The 19,775-nt window shown below is 39.5% G+C and overlaps 1 protein-coding gene across 8 annotated transcripts in view; it reads right to left on the reverse strand.

Annotated features, from left to right (window-relative positions):
* The window catches only part of vps13b (vacuolar protein sorting 13 homolog B), a 300,414-nt gene that overhangs the window by 266,578 nt on the left and 14,061 nt on the right, over positions 1-19,775 (reverse strand). For all 8 annotated transcript variants that reach the window (XR_003222193.1, XR_003222194.1, XM_005456766.4 and 5 more), the window contains exons 4-5: positions 11,977-12,094; positions 407-574 (exon numbers count right to left, since the gene is read on the reverse strand). Coding sequence is in view for 6 of the 8 variants with exons in the window: in XM_005456766.4 (XP_005456823.1) it covers positions 407-574; positions 11,977-12,094 (286 nt within the window). In the remaining 2 variants the exon portion in view is untranslated. The remainder of the gene's footprint in view (positions 1-406; positions 575-11,976; positions 12,095-19,775) is intronic.

A 19,775-nucleotide genomic window follows, 5' to 3' on the forward strand; every position in this document is an offset into this window, starting at 1 on the left:
ACTGTAACACTCTTTACATACAGCTTATTCCTGTTAACATCACCTGTGCTAAATCCAAACAACAAATGATGATCTACTTTAAGGGAAAAGCTCCCCCTCTTCTGCTGTGCCAGACATTTGAACATTTTTGTCGGTCTTTTAAGGCAGTGCTATTTGCAATAATAATAACAATAACAATGATAATAATAATAATAACAATAATAATAATAATAATATAGACAACATATAAAGTAAATGCATATGAGCACAAGGAAACAAGCTACATTTACATATATTGTACATAAATGCGCATATCTGTTTGTCCTTTTTTAAAACTAATTATTAAAATGTTTACTATAGGGGCTACTATCTCAGTATGTTTACTAGTTAATCTAATTACCAAGGAATTTAAGAGGCTACTGCTCACCAGTAATGTCCATGAAGGCTCTTTCCCATAAATCATCCACTGTGTAGCACTCTGCTGAGGTGATGTTGACTGACAGCACAATATCATCTTCCACATACTTAAGGATCAGGTTGTTCACCACAATGTTCACGTTGTTCACCACACGTCTGATCAGACTTTGGACATAACCTACAAAACACACAGGTTAAAACAAAAGAATCATATTAACCCATAAAATAAGTACACAAAGACACAAAGACAATAAACCTAATTACCAGGACCCAAAAACGCATGGAAAAGGACATATTAGATATTTGAAAGATTACATGTGTTGAGACACCCTAAAAAGGGTAAAAACTAGAGCTACATTCCATAGTGTGTAGTGCAGACTCAATACCACTGACCCCTGCCATCCTTATGGACTCATAAATAAGAGACTATCGTGACATGTTATTCTTCTGTCCAAAAAAAGGAAAGAAGAAAAGAAGAAAAAAAAATCAACCTCAACAAAATTTGCAGCTCTTTAAATCGCAGTGTATTAATAAATCTGAAGGGCTCTACTTCCTCTCAGATGTAAAGTCCTGTTTAACTCCAAATTATGCAGATATTGCCATAAATATATCCCTTCCAAGCTCATTAAACTACTGAGGCACCTTTGTGTCCACTTAAACACAAGCAACTTTCACTGCAAAAGTAGTCACACACACACTCATACATAAAAAATATGGGTCTTTATACATACACAGAATAGTGCAATTAAAAGCACAATAAATCCCTGTCATAGGAATCCCATAATATGAAGAAAAAAAAGCAATTTATTTAGGAACTTATGAACTCCTCAAAGGTCAGGATAATCAAGGCTGGGCATTTTTCCAACTTTTCCCCTTTTCACAAGTAAAAGGACACTAATGGAACTGGGTTGCTTGGTGAGGGGTGGCACCTGGGCAGGACTTGCATACTCCCACTTGCTTGATGTGAATTCTCCAAACAATTACCTGCAGTTTTCTCACATGGGTTCAATCAGACATTACAGAGACTCTGTAGCAGAGAGCTGGTAGCATAATGACTGTTTAATGTCCAGTCCAACTAATTCTGACATTTGCAGAATTCTCAAAAAAAAAAAAAAAGATCTTTTCTGATCTTTTCTTGGTATTACCAAGAAAAGACCAGGGCTGCAGTGTATGTATTAATATGTCTCATGACAAAATCTGCCAGTAATAAAAAGAGCCAAAAAAAAGAACCAATGGGTGACCTGAATAATAACTATTTAGTACACTCTGAATTTACACTGGAAAAACTTGGGTCATAACTTTTAGAAATGTAATGCATTAATTAATTTGAAACATTTGAGAGTCTGACTTTCACAGTTTGAGGCTATGAAGAGAAAGGATTCTCAATTACACATAAAACTAGAAACTGCAGAATTCAACTTTTTTAAAGGGTGAGGGAGGTGAGGGTGACAGTCCTTCTGTTGAGGAAGTGGGTGGATGTAGTAGCATAGAGCAAGCACAAGAGAAAAAGCAGCCTGACAGATTAGGTTTCAACAGAGCTGAGGGAGCCATCCTGCAGTGTTACCAGTACCTCCTAATGGCCACAGTGACGCCCAGAAACAGAAGCTTTGCAGGAAAAACATACATGGTAAGGTCATTACTCAACAAAGTAAGAAATAACTTAAAATATTACAGACAGGGGAGTTTCGACCATAAAATATGAAAATATACAGCAATAAATCCTCCTAACCACAGGACCAATGGCATTATTCATTCCTCCCAAGTACTGTTAAACACAGTCACTACAAGTTAAAATATATAAAGCTTTAATGCTTTTCCCTTATTTTCCAAACCAAATGTTTTTCTTCCTGTATCTACATGCCTGGCCCAGGGCATAACAGAACCAATAATTAAGTCGAACAAAATGGTGCTGTTGATGAAAATATTTATATGAATTGGTTAACTGTTCTGCCACTTGTACACAGGCCCGACTATGTATTAGCATAATCCAATTGACAAAATTCTCATGAGTTTGCTGCCTGACCAAACACAGCAGCAGGAAGAGAGGATGACATAATATGAACTCAACTCATACTTAATGTGTGTTCATGACATTTGTGCGTGGCCTTGCATGCATGTATGTGCTTGTCTTGAGTGGAGCTGAGTGTGTGCCTGGCAACTTCCTTACATGCATGAATGTGGCTCTGTGTGTGTGTGTGTGTGTGTGTGTGTGTGTGTGTGTGTGTGTGTGTGTGTGTGTGTGTGTGTGTGTTTTTCTGGGGTCAGTCAGAAAGCCGATGTTGCACCTGCACCCTGGGCAGTAAAACCAGCACTTTACCCCCTGCTATTTACCTCTCTGGATCTAATTTACACATGTCAGGGTGTCCTTTCTTTCTGTCTCGCATGCTTGTACACTTGTTATACCTCTTCTTGCCTTGTACCAAGTCCAAGGCCCCAATCCATCTCCCTGTGAGCCATTGCACTGCTCTGAACTTCTGTAAACAATTGACACAGGCAGCACCTGTGCTGCAGCCCACAGGGAAGAAGCCCACTTAAAACTGTTCAACCATAAAATGGCTGGAAAAACCGGCTCCTTTATGTGGTCTAAGAACAGGCCAAGTGGTCTCTTCTGTGCAATACAGGAAAGAAACACTATACTGTACATGCTCACCATTTTCCTGTATATGGAAAGTATTAGCAACTATCAGCTTTGCCACAGTTATTAGCCATAAAGAAAAAGACAAGTCCATAAGACACTAAATATACTGTGAGGTTGTATTGCTGTGTTATTTAAAATGGTATTAGTACTATTGCCAATGTAACCAGAAGCATTAATACAGTCCCTGATGTTGAACGCGGCATCTTTAATAAAATACAGTAAGCCACTATTAATTTTCAGTCTGTAACGTAAAAAATGCAAAGACAGTAGTGAAAGGATCTCACTATGGAAACACATCAATATATGATTAAATGCTTACTAAAGCAGCAATATAAGCCGTCTAATTATGCTAACTATTCAGTTAGCTCTAGGGCCCCTTATAGTAAAGTGGGAGATTCAAGGAACTCAACCATGCATGGTACAGCAAGGCACCAAAGCAGAACAAAGACTCAGCTGGAGAAATTACCAGCCTTCGTGTGTCTGGGATATTTTCTTTCCTTAGCTAGCAGTTTCCACTAATACCACAAAAACTTCTGTATTTACATTATGGGTAAATGTCCCAATACTCTCAATAACAGCTAGCAGTGTTAGTTCTTGTTGTGTTGCTGCTTCGATGTGCTTGATAGAACATCAGATGAATTATGTCTGAACCTGCAGGTTCTAGTTAGACTGGCTGTCAAGCTCACAGCGGCTCTCAGGAGCAGAACAAGGACTATTATCACCAGCTGCCGTCAACGACAGTGGAGACAGCCAGGCTAGGTGATTAGCTGCAACTACACTTTCAAAATAAGAGTGAGGGGATGGTCTTAGTAAATTAGTAAACTGTGTCGCAGCAATGCAGTATTGGATTTTTTTTTTCTTTCTTGATGATATTTATGATGAGAGGAAGCTGCGATATGTAATCTTTGCATTAAATGCAGGTTAGTTTCTATATCACTGTTAATGAAATCAAATCACAGAATGCTATTTTTAGCAACATTTAGTGCATTTCCTTTTTTCCTGCTTCTGGTTTTGCTTCTGACATGAGCGCTATTTACTGGTTTGAAAACTGCAGACTTTGACTGAAAACTCCTGTTAGGTCTCTTAGTGTTGTTTCCAACAAGAAAATGAAAAAAGTTGTCATTACAATAAGATCTATATATCATGTGATTCAGCTAGATATATAATTTCACTCAGTAAAAACTGAAGAGATGGTTTCCTTCCAGTCGATTCACTCGGTACAACACATGAGTACGGGATATCATGTCCCCATGTGTCCTGGCTGAAACCTCTATTTACGCCTTTAAGGTGGATGACCTGTGATGGCATGTACATGCCCTACTTGCACACATTCCCCCTGTTATCACAGTCATCCCTTAGAGAGGTAAAGAGCATAAAAACTAAGAACACCTTTGCTAAACTGGACTAACTTGCTGCTGCTAGTTAGCTCTGTTGTCTGCTAGCTTGAAGTTAGCTTAACTGCCCCTGTTGGTGTTAGCCTCCACCGTGGAGTTGTTGTGTAGGCTGCCCACGCTGCAAAATTTGAGTCTTCCTGTGTAGTGTTTTACTTTGCGTTTTGGAATGGACAGAAAACTAAAACAAGAAAAGCAGAAATCTTCTGTTTGCAACTGTCCTCGCGTGGGATGACCCTCTCGTCTCCAAGTCCAAAGACGAGGAGTATCTGGTCGATGTCCCCGCAATTATCTGTTGATGGGTTAACCGAAGACAAGCCAGGAGCACTGACCGGCTTCAGCCCAGCACTCCACAGGAAGACAATGATGTGCTGGACATCGGCCTGGATATTCATGGTTTGTTGGAGGATGAGCAGGAGAGCCTAGTGTGCTGCCGGCTATGCCAGCCGGCCAACCACAATGGGACCCTGGGAAGCCCAGGCCACCAACAAGAAAGCAGAACACACTGTTGCGATGGGTGAGCCTCCAGCGAGAGCGCAGCCTCTGGTTCAAGTTCTAAGTCAGTTGGCTTGCAGCAAAGGTCCACCTTCGGGCCCCCAGCAGGACCCGATGCCCAGGAGGCTGTTCACCTCCCTCAGTGGCACACTTGAGCCTCCTGTCCGTGGGTGGTGCAAACCGTTGCTATCATCCACTGTGTAGCACTCTGCTGAGGTGATGTTGACTGACAGCACAATATCATCTTCCACATACTTAAGGATCAGGTTGTTCACCACACAGTTAGCAGTTGCAGTTCCGGATCAACCACCTCAGAATTATAAACCCACTGTTTACAAGGAGCCAGCAGTGATAGAGAGGAAGTAAGTACACTATTCATCCTATTCTTGACCTCCGAGTCTTGAACAAATATTTATGAATGAACATGTTCAAGACGCTAACATTCAGACAGCTTTTGAATGCAGCTGGCCCAGATGATTGGTTTGCAACAATCATGTGGCTGTACACCTGAACCACAGGTATGCATTCAAGGGCATAGTCTACGAATACCTGGTGGTGCTGTTCAGGTTGTCTCTAATGCGTCTTCGCAAAATCTGCCAAAGCAGCTTTGGCATCCCTCAGAAAGAGGGTTGTCCGCATCTTACCCGATCTAGAAGACTGGGTTCTTGCAGCTTGCTCCAGAGAGCAGGCAGCTGGTTATGTCACACAATAAAGCACTGGGTTTCTCTGTTAACCCTTTGTGCCCCCCTTTTTAATCAATTAAGTCTGTGGATATCCAATTTCTTTCACATAATACTGCATAGCTTCTCGCTTTGGCTTCGCAAATTGAGTGGCTGACCTTCATTTTCTGTCTGTGTGTCCTTTCTGCACACAGGTTTTTTCCTGATGCCCTCAGGGTCGTGTTGTGCAAGATATATAGAATTATGTAGCAAAGAAAAAAATTGATAAATAACTCTAAATATGTCTTATATTTTAGATTCCTCAAAGTAGCAACACTTTGCTTTATTGAGAGTGCTGCAAACCCTTGGCCTTCTCTTCATGAGCTTCATGATGTAGTCACCTGAAATGGTTTTTGGTTTTTACTTCACAGGTGTGCCTTGTCAGGGTTCACTTGTGGAATTTCCTGCCTTCTTAATGGGATTGGGTAACACAGTTGTGTTGTGCAGAAGTCAGGTTGGTACACAGCTGACAGCCCTATTTGGCAACTGTTGGAATTCATATTACGCCAAGAACCAATCCGCTAAATAAAGAGAAACAACAGTCCATCATTACTTTAAGAACTGAAGGTCAGTCAGTCCAGAAAATTGCGAAAACTTTGAATGTGTCCCTAAGTGTAGTCACAAAAACCATCAAGCACTATGACGAAACTGGCTTACATGAGGACCAAAGGAAGACCAGAAGTCACCTCTGCTGCCGAGAATAAATTCATCCGAGTAACCAGCCTCAGAAATTGCAAGTTAACAGCATCTCAGATTAGACCCCAGATAAATGCAACACAGAGTTCTAGGAGCAGACACATCTCTACATCAACTGTTCAGAGAAGACTGCGCCAATTAAGCCTTTTTGGTCAGACAGCTGCTAAAGCAACAAGCAGAAGAGATTTGTTTGGGCCAAGAAACACGAGGAATGGACATTAGACCAGTGGAAATCTGTGCTTTGGTCTGATGAGTCTAAATTTAAGAGCTTTGGTTTCACCCACCGTGTCTTTGTGTGATGCAGAAAAGGTGAATGAATGGTCTCTACATGCATGGTTCCCACCATGAAGCATGGAGGAGGAGGTGTGATGAATGGTGGTGAATTGCTGATGACACTGTTGGGGATTTGTTCAAAATTGAAGGCACACTGAACCACGTGGCTACCACAGCATCCTGCAGCAACATGCAATCCCATCCAGTTTTCATTTAGTTAAACATCATTTATTTCTCAACAGGACAGTGACCCCAAACACACCACCAGGCTTTGTAAGGGCTATTTGACCAAAGAAGGAGAGTGATGGAGTTCTGCGCCTCCACAGTCACCTGACCTAAGCCCAATCAAGATAGTTCGGGATGACATAGTAAAGGCAAAGTAAAGGCAAAAAGGGCCAACAAGTGCTCAGCATCTCTGGGAACTCCTTCAAGACTGTTGGAAAACCATTTCAGGTGACTACCTCATGAAGCTACATACTACTAATAACTACACATAATTCTGTATGTGTTCATTCATAGTCTTGAGTCTTTCAGTAAAAATCTACAACGTAAATAGTCATTAAAATAAAGAAAAACGCGAGGGCGAGATTTCCCATACTTATGTGTTGTGCCTCGTTCCTCTCCTTCAGGGAACAGAAGTTATAGATATAACTGTTCATTCTCAATAATCCCCTCTGCACACAATTCAATTATGTAAGCTTGAAAGCACTTCAAGAATATTTGTTGTGTACTAGCTTCCTTCAACTAGACACACAATCAAAAAATGTAAAACAAAAGAAACAGGAAAAAAAGAAACACCAAATCCTGAAGATCCTACTTCACTCACAAAAACAGACATGCTGTGACTTATAAGCAGACTTTGGAGGGTAGCTTCTGATACACCAAATTCATAGGTTTCAGTATGGCTAACACAGATTCAAAGGGAGAACTGCCACTATTAAATTGCTTTGAAGTCATATAAAACAAACCACATTTTCAACGGCGTGAATAGAACCAAAGCAGGAATCTCCTGGAACAGGCAAATGTGGTTCTCACAAACGGTGGCCACTCGTCCCCCCACAAGCAGCAGTAAACATAATCACTCACAGAATCGCCCAAGGTGGAAGCACTTGGTCTTTGGTCTTTGTGTGGCTACCAATCCCATGGCATATGAATTAACATCACTATTTTCCACCACAGAGTGAACGAGGACGATAAATCCATTCAGCATGTGAGAGCTCAGAGCTGAATAACTGGATAATTGTGAAGGGCCTGCCTTTTGGTATCACCATGTTTAGTTTCGGTTGTTTTGAAGGGGATGGGAGTTAAGGGGATAAGACGCAACAAAGTGGTTTGTAAACGCAGATACTGACAAAGATCTAAACAGGTCTTTGCGCTGTGAGGGTCTCACATCAGATCTTCCTTAAGGCTAACAAGTACACAACCATTGCCACATTCTTGTATCGCTCATTTACTCAAAATTATACCCGTCTATCACTGCCTCTGACACAAAATTATTTGCACAAGTAACTTTATACTGACAAAGCACATAGCTTAAAATATTAAGCAAGAAAGTACAAAAAGGATGTTAATTACCAGGCTTTTAAAATTCTAAAAAAGTACTGATGTATGACATAATAGCAGTAGTATGGTTAGAATACAGAATCAGCGCGGAAGCTGTAAACTGGCTTCTGGCATGATGGCAACTGAAAGTATTACTGTATGTAATAATGTGTCATACTAGGTAAAGGTAAGTAAGTACAGTTTATTTATAAAGTGCTTTACACAGACATATAGTCACAAACTGCTATACAATCAAAATTTTAAAAAAACGACTGAGTATTTAAAATAAAATATAACAGAAAATTCAAATGCAGTGAAAAATGGTGCACAATTCTGAACAGAATGTACTTATAGTACATACATTTATCCATTTACATTAAAAGACCATCAAATGCAAGATTAAGATGCACTGATGTGTGGCTTTTTCAATATACCAGTTACAATTAGAAAGCACAATGCAGCTTTTCAAACAGCCCTAATGCAGTACAGGGTTGTCAAACTAATTTTATATTGCGGGCCACATACAGCCCACTTTGATCTTAAGCGGGCCAGACCAGTGAAACTCCCCTTTCTGTCAGTGTAAAGAGGCTACATATGTAACTGTTTTTCTACATGTTAAAGAAAAAGCTGCTGTGACAAAGAAAGAAATCTGCCAGCTCGACTCTTTGGACTCAATTGTAAGAAATAAATGTGTAAAATAACAGAAGAAGTGCTGGTAGCTCATTGCACAGACTATCCTTTTTTTGTTGTTGTGGATGTTGTTGTTTTTGAACTGTAGTTATTTAAAAAAACCAGCTTTCTATAGTAGAAGGTGAAAAACCAACTTTTCTGTTTGTCACAAAGTTACAGAGGTTTTATTATAGACATAACAAAGCATTTTGCAATTTGGCATAAATTATGAAACTTGAAATTTCTTTGGGACTAAATAGCAGAAATTAGGCTTTCTTGTCAAATAGACTGTAGACTGGTGGTAATATGGTGCGTAATATGGTAGAAAATAGAGGTTTTTAATGGGAAACTAGTCACGAAGCCCACTGAGAGATAGAGCTGTGGAGGTAATGCAATTTTATGATGGTGGAAGCAAGACAGCCAAAGTAAGTGGGAATTCATTACAATGTTTTTCAAGCGTTAAGTGTAGTGTGGTGCTCTTCTTTAGCTGCTGGTTCAATGAATTTTGGTTGGAGAGTGACGAAATCTGGAGTTTCAGAATCTGTGAGATGTCGGCTTTCCACACCCAGTGGGCATGTCCTGTAGGTGGGAGCCGTGCTTTGTGTTTACATCTTTTTGTGGTATCTGTTTACCTGCTCTTTAATGGTTTGCTGTTTTGGCTTTTTGGTGAAAAAAGCTCAAACCTGATGGACAGACAATCAAAATGCATTGTGGGTGAATTAGTTTATGGTCAACATGCACTTTTAAGTAACAAACAGTAAAATGCATATCCATACAGGGATGTATTAACAGTGCATGCATTTTACTTGTAGATCTATTATATGTTCATATAATACGGTACATACAACAGTTCACATTCCACAAAGATGATGTATTATTTATGACTTACAGGTGTTTTTACATGAAGACAGAGTCATGTCTGCCATAAGATTTGAAAGTCTGAATGGTCTTTGCATCGAAGCTGCACTTCCCAGCTATGTTTTAGCATCATTAATGCAACTACCCATACATTAACTTAAAGAAACAAAAAGTGACATTAAGAAAAGCACATTTATACCATGGCGTTTGAAGGCATTTCTGTGACTCAAAGGAACAGTAATATAGCAGTGACATGATCTTTGTCTGAAAGACAAAATTTCAGCACTTTAACAGATTGTTGAGGCACTAATGTTAGGCATCCCATCTCTGAAAAAAAAACACCATACTTCAACTACATTAAAGGCTTCTGTCAGGTTTGGTTTGTATCTTATTCTTGGGAAAACATCCTCTGTCTGAGTCATAGCAGGTTAGTTTTACCTCCTCTACCTTTTAACCTCAAGCTTTTAATTAGGTAGGTTGGGATTACGGCATTCATTTGCTTCCTTGCCATTACCGAGGTGCAGCAACCTCTGACCCCAAAGTTGTCTCTGCAGTCTGTAATGGGCTGAAATAAGGTCTGCTAGTAGAAAAGTTGAGGGTGTGCACACAGAAGAACACACTAAAAACATGGCGCGCACACACACACACTACTGGGAGATCTGTTGGAAGCAGCCCTAAAGGGAGATGCCTGGGTGTGAGGAACCGTGCTTTAACAGCTGGGGAGAGATATTATCTCATAATGTAAAGCCTGGAAATGGATCCTCCCAAGATACAACCAGCCAGGAGTGCAAGTTCATACATTCAACCACACCAGGGTTTGGGAGTGAAGCTTTTTTCAAGCTGACCTAACTCAGCTCATGACCCCTGCCTCTTGGATTATGTTTTTTCCTTCATTTGTGCTCTCTAAACAGATTATTTTTCATAGATCTTCATAGTCTGAAAGGTTGTCGAACACCTACACACCTACTTGAAAATTAGTTTATATGTTCAGAGGTATTTGATGAAATAGTTGCATCCATACATTTTAAAAATAAAACTGTCAGCATAAAAGATTAGGGTCAAAAATACATTTAGCCACTCTCAAACAAAACTGCTCTTTGTGAGGTGCACTAAAGGGCTGCAGTAAGGTAGGTATGGAATCCGTGGCCCTGTGGGAGGCATGTGGTCAAGGAGCTTTGTTGATAAGAGCCATCACCGTATGATTTATAACAGGCACATTCCCCATGCTCACTCTGGGTGATTTACACTTGTGAAAAACAGTGCTATGTGGCTCATCCCAAAATAAAAAAACTCTTATAGGCTAAACAGGAGATGGATGGATGGATGGATGCATGCATGCATACATGCATACATACAACCAGCCATGTATGTAAAGTTATAAAATATGAAAAAAATATTAGTTAACTACTTTTGAAAAAAAAAAAAAACTCTGGTCCTTGGATAAAATAAAACTAGCTGAAGCAATTTTGTGAACTTGAAAAACTAATTTAAAAAAAAAAACCCTAAATATACAGATATATCCTTAGTTTTAGTGTTGGTTACTTTGGTAAAAATAAATAAATACATCTTCCTTGATGGGCCAGTGGTGGACAAGTTTTTGAAGCTTTGGAAGTCTACAACACTTTCAAAAAGTTATCTGCTTTTATTGCAATACCTGAATTAATTTTCCTAGATCTTGCCTCAGCATGTGCCCTCCAATAACAATATTTATTAAGATAATAATTAATAAATTTAAGACTGAAACTAATAAAAAAATAAACTCACAAGAGAATCCCACTCTGGAAATGAACTGAAACTACAGAGAATTAAAAACAAAAATTAAAAATGAAATAAAAATAAAAACTAATTAGAAAATCCAAAACTATAATAATTCTGATATTGCACATACACATTGTGCCACCAAAAATTTATTTTAAGCACACTTTGTAGTTGGTCCTAATCCCTCTCTGAGATCCAGGGAAGTCTGTTGGACTTTAGAATAAATTTAGGTAACAATTTATTAATAAATTTATTATTAAATTTAGGTCCAGTAGTCTGAGACTGCACCTGCAGTTGAATGGGGGTTGCAAAATTAGACCAGTGCAGAGCTCTGATCTTTGTATATTGAAATAAGTTGCGTCTTTGTTTGCATGTTGAGCAGGGAAGTCATAGCTAACCAAAGGTGGTCACTTTGACAGTCCCATATCAGATCATATGAACTGATACACTTAAGACAGTCCACTTTTAAGGAACATGTTGATGTCAAGTAGGTAGGTGAGGTAATCAGAACAGCCTCACTGAGCCAGTTTACATCACTTACCTGGAGGCAGGTCTGGGTCACTCGGGGCAGCTTGCTGTAGGCGACGGGGCTTGGCCACAGCCTTGGAGCTGTCTGAGACACTGCGACTGGTGGAACTAGAGCCACTTTCGTGGTCATCCTGATAAAACAAAAACAAACAACAATGCCTGTGATGACAGAAGCTGGAAAAAAGGGCCTCTACAAGAGCTCTACAGTTATAAGCTATCAGTTGTAACCACATTAAAGCAATGTAATAATATAACATATAGTAGTTGTGATCCTAGTGTGTGCAAACTAGTTCTTGATTAAATTAGATAGGGAATATGTGAATTTTCATGTATAAAACATTTTTCTTAGATTATGAAATTAATATAAACTGAGAATCTGCTCTCCTGCATCACTGGCAGTGGCAGAGATAAAAAGAAAACTTACCGTGGACCACTATTTCTTACACTAAACCTTCTGAATAGCCTTCTGAATAACCTTCCTCCCACCAATTAACAACCATCCTTGTGGCCTCTACAAATAAACTCTGGTCCTTGAATGAGAAAGATGAAGGTCTCTAGTCCATGACAGCACATGTCATCTGCACTGGAGACATCAGTGGCTTGTCAAGCCCAGGAACAAAAGTGCAAAATGTGTGTATGTATGTGTTAATGGGTATATAGGAAAATGAAATGATCATCCCCCATTTAGAGATGAGCTTGGTGATAAACAGAATGACCCAAGATTCAAGCTAAGGAGCTTATTTATTGTTGTAGCTTGTAGAGAGCCTCAGGCTAGTGGGTGTTCTGTACAAATAAAACAGCAGAGACATGAGGACAAACAGTGGAGGGGTCAGAAACAGTGGTTTTAGACTACTGACAGCCAAGGACTAATGCTGCATTCCGTCTGCCTCAGAAGTCAGATGTCAGAGCTGGGAGTGACGTCACTGTTGTTTGTGTTACAGCAGCAAAGTCAAAAAGCAAGGAAAAACGGGATTTGTTTTGCTCCTTAGCAAGGTAGATCCATTATTGCACCACTAGCAATACTAATAATGCTTGGCTTATTTTTTTTCTTTTTTTGCTTAAAAACAGCACATTTTATTAAAGCCACTGAAGGGGCAACAATAAGGTTAAGTTTGTAAATTTAATAAATGTGCCTTTTTGAGGGACTGAGGGATTTGCTAAGTCACAGTTTTGGATTCGACAAGTAATAATAAGATTCTATGGGTGGAAATCTGTCAGATCTGTCACTGTATCCACATGATAAACGTGTGTCCAGCTTGGAATATATCCAGCCCTGTTGTAAAGACGAATTTAACCATAAATGAGCAATTTGGAGAATAGGGGAGAAAAACTTATCAGAGCACAAAAATGCTATGACTACAGCAGCTAACGTTGAACTCCTAACAGCTACTATGTATAATAGCAAATACCTCATATTCAAACTCATGGAAGACATAAGCCTGCAACAGTGGATAGGATGAAGAAATGAAAAAAAAATTAGATACAGTGTCAAAGAAACAATATATCAGAAGCAAAACTGAGAAGTTAGTAATCTCTCCACCTTTTCACTGAGTTAAAACTCAGTGTGGCGTTGATTAGAGGTTACTGCAGCGCTGTAACCTTTGCACAATCAGCCTGGGTGGTAGGTTAGTCAGATAATTTGGACAAGAAAAGGGAGATCACATGTGTTTAGCATTTAAGCGTCTCAGGAGTCACCCTTTATCCTGACACATGTAAGCACTGAAGGTGTCAAAACCAAATATATTTGGCTACTCCACACACACACTTTATTTATAAATATTGAACCGATCCAGTTTAAACTGACAGACACCCTTTGCAGGCAGGTCGCGTGTTGCAAATTTTAATACATTCATGCAGCTTACATATGTAACAGACAATCCCTGGTTCTAACACTATTTAATGACAGTGAACCCTTTGGTTTTAGTTGAGTAATGATGATTTGGTTTTAAACATACTTTGCATTATCTTAGTTGCAGACACACTGACAGAAGTATCCCCCAGTGCAGTAAACACTCAATACTCAAAAGAGATGAGAGAGGCTCTGGCAGAAATATTTACATGTTACTTCACTAAGGCCCTATCCAATAGAACTCCACTGTGCAATCAGTTTTTTCCTCATCAGAGAGCGGTGGGAATTGGTAAACAGAGAGGGAGAAATAATAAATACTTCATCAAGGTTACAAAGAATAAAGATCTGCGAATAATAAGGTGTAAATTTGCTGGTCATTACTCACTTCTTTTGTAGATTTGTCATCACTTTGAAAAGTTGCACCTATAATATTTAAACATGCTACAATAGAAAAGGGATTGTTATTTGATTAGGAAGGTTTAAGATACACACTCCAAACCTTAGTTTACATCACAATACCCTACTTGAGCACATTAGAGTAAGAAACAGTCTCCTTCCCCCTTTAGTCTCATATCTATACCTAAAGGAATGCATAGCCCGGCAAGCCAAGAGTACATCGAGTTCAACAACTTGAACTGGCACTATGAAGAACAAGACTGCCAAATTTGGAAGTAGCGCAATTAAGCGCTCAATGTCACCATGGGCAGTGAGCAATTCTCCAGAGGTGAAAAATGCCTTTTCAGAAGGAAGCCCTGGGACAAATGAAGCCTGCCCTCAGCTGCTGCCAAGTAAATCGATCTCTCCAATTCCACAGCAGGGCACAGCACAGGGAGGGAGCCTAAGAAGGATGGAGAAAAGGAGAAGGAAAGATAGACACGAGGACCGGAAAAAGTAGGGCTGCTTCCCCTGCAGGCATGTCACCTCAGCTGTTAACCAAATATGATGGTAGTTAAAAAGGAAAAGAGAGACATGAAACCAATAGATAAGCGAAAAAAATAACAGTGGAAAAAAAAAAGAGCGAGACGGCAAAACCAAGAAAAGCTGAGGGACATTTAGAGTGAAAGAGACTTGATGATAATGAGACCAGAACAAAGGGACAGAAACATGAAGCTGGTGGTGTGAGTGACAAGTGAGGGGGACCCCCTACTCAGAGGGTAAGTGGGCACCCATAGAGGGTTAGGGCACAGGAAGGCCAGACGTGACCTCTGTCCTCCTGTAATCGTCTGACTCAGTCAGGGAGCAGGAGGCGGTGTGCCGAGTCTGTCTGGAGGGTCAACCCATATGAGCTGCTCAGCGCATTAGCTGAATACCACCACCACTTCCAGCTATTAGGAACAGCACCTCTGTAGATAAGAAACTCACAAGTTCCTTGTACAAATAATCTGGCTATAACCTACAGATACTAGAAACCAGCAACATCATATCTGCTAGTGACAATGACATTTATATGTAAACTGGTAAAGCTTCAAAAAATACAAATATGTCTTAAGATATTTCATATCACGCAGGTATGTTTTATTATAAATAGATATTTCAAAGTATCTGTTCATGTTCTAAGCTTAATGCAGTCATTCATTTTTTTAGTCTGCTCAAATTAATATACTCATTAATATGTTAATTACTTACTTATAAAGTATTTGCGGGAGCAGAATAACACCCTTGCTACAGTTTCTTGTGATTTGAGGCTTTCTCTGACCTGGACTAGCTAAAAAGTAGGCAAATTACCAGAGTTGTTGTTGACCATTCACATTTCTTAATAAATATTAGACAAAAAAAAAAAACAAGCACTATATTTTTTTTTCTTTTCAGAAATTGCTAAGTATTTTCCAATTTCAGTTTAACACAAGAAAAAAAAATTGGCAAGGACCAGCAGCCGACTACCTCGCTTCTCTGCAACCGCCTGATCTTTGAAACCAAAACATTTTTAAAACTGGTCAATTTCACACAGTTTCAGCACATTAATGGGAGCATGCAGACCATTGCTAGATAAACACACTCTGTTTTTGTTGTTTTTCCTCTGCAGGTTGCTGGTGAACTCATGCTGACATCAAAGCAGCAGGCCTGGATACTGGAGGCACGGCAGGGGAGGGCGAACGCCTACAGAGTGAGAAAATAAATGAAGGAAACCCAATAGGCTCCTTATCTCACACAGAACCCCTTCTCCTGTAAATCACTCACGTACTCATATAAACACAGACACACACAGAACCTCTGCCCGACATGTTAAGGCCTAGCATTCACACCTCCAAGTAACCAGTGAATCATATGATACTCAAAGGATATAATGCGAACGTGGGACATTCCAGGCTGTTTTTCCAGAACAACAGTGAAAAAAACTACCAAAGACACACACACACTATTGTCCTAAAAATGTGCTTCTGTTTTTTTAGTGCTCCTAGGTCTCATCTCCCGCCTCTCTCATCATCTTGCTTCATCAAAGTTCTTCTTTGCTATCGCAGTATTCATTTCACTTTTGTTCATGTTTCATCTGCTTTACCTATATTTGACATTGTCTCCATCCTTCCACTTCTTCTAGAGCTTCTCATCCCATCTATAATTAGCTAGTCTGAAGCTTGTTTTAACAGTGTTGACCCTGGTTCTCATAAGAATGGTTTCCAGCTGGCACCGAGAGAAATAAAAACATGAAAAGGGGCTCACTGTTTTAAACATAATGTCACAGTTTGGGATGGTTCCAGTAATGTCAAATGGTATGCAGCCACTTCTTTTACACTTAAGCTGCTTCAACCATTGATGACAACCCCACCGGAATTTTTACTGAAAAGAACAGAGAACATCACAGTTGACTCAGATTACCTTTTCTTTAACGTCTCTTGGCTTCGAATGCATCCATCAGCTCGGCTAAAAATTAGCTGCTAATGGCTTTTTAATGAAACAGTAACAAATGAAGAAAGCTATTTTACCATGATTAAAGACAGAGGGTTCATTTTCTCCTCAAACAGAAGAGAACTACAGAAGCTGGAGTGGTGAGGACAGAATTTCACACAGTCTCCATCACAAATAACTGTTGGGTATTAATATTATAATTATGCTACGTATTTTATACACAGACATCATAGGCATATTTAAAGACAAATATGTGCATAAAAAACACACAAATGTATACGCACACACAATCTAAAATATTATACAGACCCATACTTAAGGACTAGAGCCATGCAGCTGGAATCCATGGAAGATTGGGGGGATTAGAGCCTGAAAGTAACCCAGATGAATATCACATTGTGTGACATTCTGAATAATTATCTCAATGAAAGTAGCATATCACAAAAATGTGGTCTACCCCCCCCCCCCGTTTCAGTAACTAAATCCACTACACAAAAACAAACCTCCATTTATTGTGGATTAACTGCACAAATTAAATATTACAGTCTCTACACAATGTTCTGTAGGCAATAACATGAAATTTTCTGCACCAATAAAATACAAGGCAGAATAAGATCTGAGAATTAAACTTCTTCAGCAGTCTGAAAAAGCACAACTTACCAAGTTTGCTGTTACTATAACCACTACAGAGAAAAACATACTGGTGGGAATTTCTGGATTATTAAAGTGTAAGGGGAGCTGTGATAGGTCTGTAATACCTTTAGTGTTACTAGGCACATTCCATCCCAGCAAACACCTTCTTTCCTTCAGAAGCCCCAAAATATAAAGTATTCATTAAAGAGGGGGAGCAAGGACATAGAAAAGATTCCAAAGCATGTGCCAAAAGAAGAATGCATAATTACAAAACTATTTCACTCTGAAGGGGGAGGAATCACAACGACACCGGTGATGTCATGTTGGAGGTCTCTGCCAAGAGTGCCTCTGTTCTACCCAAGTCAAACTGTCTATGTTTATTATCTGCCTCCAACATACTTAAAATAACAAAGACAAACGGGGATCCCAGTTACAGAGCAGACCCATAAGGAGCTACAAGAGGTCTTCTGACTTCTGAGTATTTAATTTGTTCAGCCATTGTCCTTGTGCTGTTCTCACCAGACAGATCACCTCTGGCTGCAGTTTCAGTATAGCTTTTTAACCAACTGCCAGTAAAGGTACAACAAGATAAACTTAAAGTGTAAATGGTAAAAGTAAAATGTAAAAGTTAAAGGCCAGTTAAAGTTAAGTGCACTCCTCAAACATTTGACATTTAGGTGATTTTAGCTCTACTCTTGTTCTGTTGCACTTTCAAGTAATAGTTCAAAGCCCAGTTCATTTTATTTGTCTTAAGTAAAACCAGCAGAAACCAATCTTGTGTTTACGGTACAGTAGCCGATGTTGTTCCAGTTTAACTGTCCATAATTCTACATTAATCTAATAAATCTCAAAGCCCTGTGTATTCATGCAGAAAACTGGATTCTTTGTTACAAAATCGTTTTTTGCAGTCATTTCTCCACAATAGTAAGCAGGTCTGCAAAAGTAATAGGGGTGCTGAGGTCAGTCCTCTTTTATCCTCGCAAACAATGTTTAGCACATTTTTTTATTTAAACAAAAGACTCTGAGTCTGAGTAACCCCAATTCTGAGACTTGATTAACATCCAGGAACAAGGAATTCAAACAGGCTTGAACTAATATAGGTGCCATGATGGAATTTGGAGCCTGGATAAATAATTACAACAAACCACTGCACTTTCCACTGAAGCCCATTCAAAAATCACTCTGTGAATTCTTTATGCTCCTACTAGTGACCTCAACTTCAGTGTTCACAAGTAACAAGTGTTAGGGAAAAGAAGAAAACATGAAAGGAAATAGAAGAATACAGAGAGTCAACCGAAGCAAAGAGTGAGAGAATCAAAGATTAAAGAGCCAGAAGCCATGACAAAAAAAAGAAGAAAAACAGGACTGTGACAACAGTAAAGTGGAGGCATGAATATCAAAAGAGAAAGACACATCGAGGGAGAATCGGAAAGAGGGAGAAATTGTTCCTGATTTAGATCTGAGAGGCTCTGGTCCTTCAGATGTCTCCATCAGCTAACCACAAGCCCAGGCTGAGCATGTGAGGCATTCTGCTTACGCTGGCACAGCTACCCCCTAATGCTAATAACTGCAATGTGTTAGCTACAATAAAACACTCCACACAGATCCCTGACATACGCACTCACACACAGGCATGTGCAAAAAAAAACACAAAAAAAACACATCTTAGACAAGTCAATTACGACACACACGGGGAATTCCCAAACGCAGGAATAGCTCTAACTCAAAATAATCAGCAGTGCCCAGTTATTTTCCAATTATTTATTATGTAGTTACTGCCAATCAGATCTTTTTTACTTCATAATTATTAGTCTATAAGATCCAGATATATATTTCTTTATATATCTTATACATTTTTATATCAGCACTTTGGTAATTGTTGCTAACTAGTGGTCAAGACCTGATTTTAACACAAACTGTCAAACTATAACCATGCAATCTCTGGGCCTTCCGATTATTTCATACACAAATAAAAGTTCATTATACAAAACATAAGCACACCTTAAACAATGTAAGCACCAGTCTCCAAGAACAACGCAAGCAGCGGCTCAGGCTACTCTGACAACTTAATTGCACATGTGAGGTGCAGCTGGAAGGCACAAACTATAGAGGTGTAAGTGTTCTTGGAGAGCATCAATGTTCTGAAACCAGAAAGATAGAATAAATCAAACAGAGCGAAATGGGAGAGGACTTTCCGTCAATGTTGAGAAATACCAAAGCCTCACTGCAGGAGGTTTAAGCACGCAAGCGGAATGCAGCCGGCATTATGTTTGCATAGCTTTTATACACTGGGGTCCAAAGCAACTGAGGTACTGTCAGCATTCATCACGTTGCTTGAGAGATGGAAAACTGTCAGCCTTACATAAAAAACTAAATCATTTCAATTGCATCATTGAAACATGTTGGAATCCTAAGCTAGTCCTTAGATCTCAGGTCTCCTACTGATTTCCGTAGCAAAGTAAAGTACAGGTCCTGGCCCTGGCCCT

The sequence above is a fragment of the Oreochromis niloticus genome, linkage group LG11, assembly GCF_001858045.2.
Source record: "Oreochromis niloticus isolate F11D_XX linkage group LG11, O_niloticus_UMD_NMBU, whole genome shotgun sequence".
Taxonomy (NCBI): Eukaryota; Metazoa; Chordata; class Actinopteri; order Cichliformes; family Cichlidae; genus Oreochromis; species Oreochromis niloticus.